General features: G+C 40.9%; 1 protein-coding gene across 1 annotated transcript; it reads right to left on the reverse strand.

Annotated features, from left to right (window-relative positions):
- Window positions 1–493: 493 nt before the first annotated feature.
- LOC110285823 (olfactory receptor 4D6) lies at window positions 494–1,438 on the reverse strand. The gene has a single exon (XM_021152263.1). It carries the CDS (start codon window positions 1,436–1,438, stop codon window positions 494–496), a length of 945 nt encoding a protein of 314 aa, XP_021007922.1.
- Window positions 1,439–3,252: the final 1,814 nt, after the last annotated feature.

A 3,252-nucleotide genomic window follows, 5' to 3' on the forward strand; every position in this document is an offset into this window, starting at 1 on the left:
AATTTAAAAAATATAATTGACCAATGTGTACATGCATATTTAGGAATGCAAGGAAAGCTAACAGGGAACATTGAATGCTTGATCCATATTGGCAGCCATCTGACTTTTATAACTGCCATCTTCATGACATTGACCATACTTCCTTCTCTGATAACTTTGTGGACAGTAGTGCTGTCCTGCATCAGAGGTGGTGAAGCAAGGGAAGGGTTGGCAGGAGAGCAACAGATGACAGTGTAGTAGTGCTTATGGGACTGATTTCAATTATTTTGCATGGACTTCCCCCCTGTGCACAGTCAGATTGCGCAGATTGTCTAGACTCATCTCTTCATTTTATTTTCATATTCTCTCTAATGGATTTGTATGTTTGTATCATAGAAGGCATATGGTGACATCTATATCACAGAAGATATATAGAACCAGCTTTCTCTTATTCTTAGAGTAGCAGATGAAAAGAACTGAATTAGCCTTAGACTTCTGGACTCTACCAGATGGCTCACCCTAGCTTATTGCTCTCAGAAGGCCCTAGCCTCCTCTGCAGTCTCTTCATGGCTGACTTCATCTCTTGGTTCCTGAGAGTGTAGATCATGGGGTTTAGCATGGGCGTGATGACAGTATTATTGATAGATATGGCTGTGTCCATGGGCAGGGTGGTGAAGGGCCTGCAATAGATGTAAACACAGGGCACAAAATGGAGAGTCACCACCATGATGTGAGAGGTGCAGGTGGAGAGAGCCTTGTTCCGGCCCTCCCCAGAATGGGATCTGAGCATAACCAGAATGATGGTGTAGGAGCCTAGGAGCAGGAAGAACCACAACAGGGTTACCAGGCCATTGTTGGAGATCATGAGAAGTTCAAGGGCAAAGGTATCAGTGCAGGCCAGCTTCACCACCTGGGGTACATCACAGTAAAAGGCATCCAAGGTGTTGGGGCCACAGAAGGGGAGTGGAAGCATTAGAATTATCTGGACAATTGAATGTAAACCACCACCCACCCAGGAGGCCACCACCAAGGCCAACCATACCTCTCTCCTCATAATGGTTACATAGTGCAGGGGTTTAGCAATTGCAAGGTACCTGTCATAGGCCATCACAGAGAGGAAGAAAATATCTGCCCCACCAGCAAAGTGGAAGAAGAAGATCTGTGTTAAACAACCATTATAGGAGATGACCTTCCTTTCTGATAAAAGATCCACCAGGAACTTGGGGACTGTGATAGATGAAAAAACAATATCCAGAATGGATTTGTTCCTCAAGAGGAAGTACATAGGAGTGTGGAGGCGGGACTCGGCAGTGATGGTAACCACAATGAGGGTGTTTCCCAGCACAGTTGTTACATACACAAGAAAGAAGACTGAGAACAAAAAGAACTCCAGTTCCCGGATGCGAGTAAGTGCCAGGAAGACGAATTCTTTCACATTGGTGTGGTTTATCTGGCTCATGGCTGGGATAGGCTTCTGTCTATCTACCTAGGGAGGAGATAGGTTAAGGTTTGGAGTATGGTAGCATGAGGCTGAAGTGCTATCTGTTATATACATCATTATGTTACAAGGTTTTCTAAAGTACTCAACTGCTCATGACTATGTAGGAAAACTGGACCCAAGTCTTCAATTTTTGGTTTAGAAATTCCTTATACAGATGGTCCCTGGTTTGCAGGGAGAACCATAATAGTCTCAGCCTGGATTCTGGGTAGGGAGAGAGTCATACAATGCAGTCATTTACCTATGACTTCTCCTCTGTCTTGTAGGAATAGCTTCTTTACATAGAGGCTCTTCTGCATATTTCACCAAGGGCTTTCAGAACCCTGCAATTTCATCTTGATTTTCACCTTAAAGTCTATGTGGTCTGCAGACTGGCTATGAGTTTCTTTGAAGCTTAGAGCAGTCCTTGGCTTGGTTACATTTACATTACATTTACACAGTCGCTGTCAGTAAATGGCCAGCCAAGGACTCAAATTCAAATAATTCTCCTTGACCAGATTTTGGTTAGGCTTCTCTGAGCCTTCTCCCTGTGCTTTCTTCTGGAGCCCAGTTTCAACAAACAACCTGCTAAGTCTGTTTAGTGAGGGACCCCCCCCCCCGACACCCTTGGTGTCAAATTCTTCATCTCTCATCTCTAATACTAAAATCCTTGTTTCTGAGTGCTTGGCCTATTTGTAGCAAGAGTTCATTTTGGCCAGCTTAATGAGACTCATCCTGGTCTCATGCCCTCTTTTTAGTGTTTTCTTTAATTTCCATTGATCCTCTCCCAACACCCATCTATCCATGCTGTATCTTGAGTTGAGCTCAAATTTTCTTTCTCACTGCTATTAATTCTCTACCCACTTAACAGTCTTCAGAGGTTTTTCGACCACAGCCCCACTCTGCTGGATTGATATCTGGGAATTATTTTGGATTATCAGAGTCCTGAAGTAGTCTGACTATTTAACTCTCATTTCCTGACTTACAGGAAAAAAAGAGTCAGGTTGTATAAATACTGTTCTTTAGCAAACTGGGACCCTTCATCTCACCATGGACTCACAGTGTCCTTGGAAGACCGAGGACCAGCAGTGGATGTTCAGGGCTGTTTAGTGATCAGTAGATGGTCAGAAGAACTAATCGTTAGAGCTTCACAGAAGATCAGAGGTTGCTCGGCCTAGTGCTCCTCACTATAGGAGTAAAAAGAGAAAGTTGTTAGTTTGGCCATAATGAGACTACAAATTAGTAAAGGAGAAATTTAGCCAGATTATTGGTGTATATTCAAGAGACTTTGTATTATTTCTATATCATAGAAAAAAATAGCTTTTGTTTCCAAATCAGAAATAAGCCAGTAGAGAATAAAATCATCTTCAATAAGACCATCTGCATTTAATAAGAAAATTGTATCTCAGAAAAATTTAAAATAATTCAAGCATCTCAGATGACCAAATTCCACTTCAGGAGTCAAGGTACACAGTTGGCATTTGAAGTAGTTGAATCAACTGTAAAAAAAAAAGACAGCATAATAAAGATGAGGATAAAGATAAAAATAAAACATTTTCCCTCAAAATAAAAGCATACTAGAAGATTCTATAGACAATCAATTGTTTTTCTGTTCAAAATCACTTTAGAATTGGGTGAATTTTAATGTCTTTGAGAAATTAGGATACACATAAAAATGAAATAGAAATCAGGGAGGTAGCTTAGATCCTTGATGTTCCTATTGTTAAAAATTTGTTTCAACAGAAAAGGAAATTGTTATTTTTAAATTTTAGGTTACATACTTTTTAGCTAAAACA

Source organism: Mus caroli, chromosome 19, assembly GCF_900094665.2.
Source record: "Mus caroli chromosome 19, CAROLI_EIJ_v1.1, whole genome shotgun sequence".
In the NCBI taxonomy this organism is placed as follows: domain Eukaryota; kingdom Metazoa; phylum Chordata; class Mammalia; order Rodentia; family Muridae; genus Mus; species Mus caroli.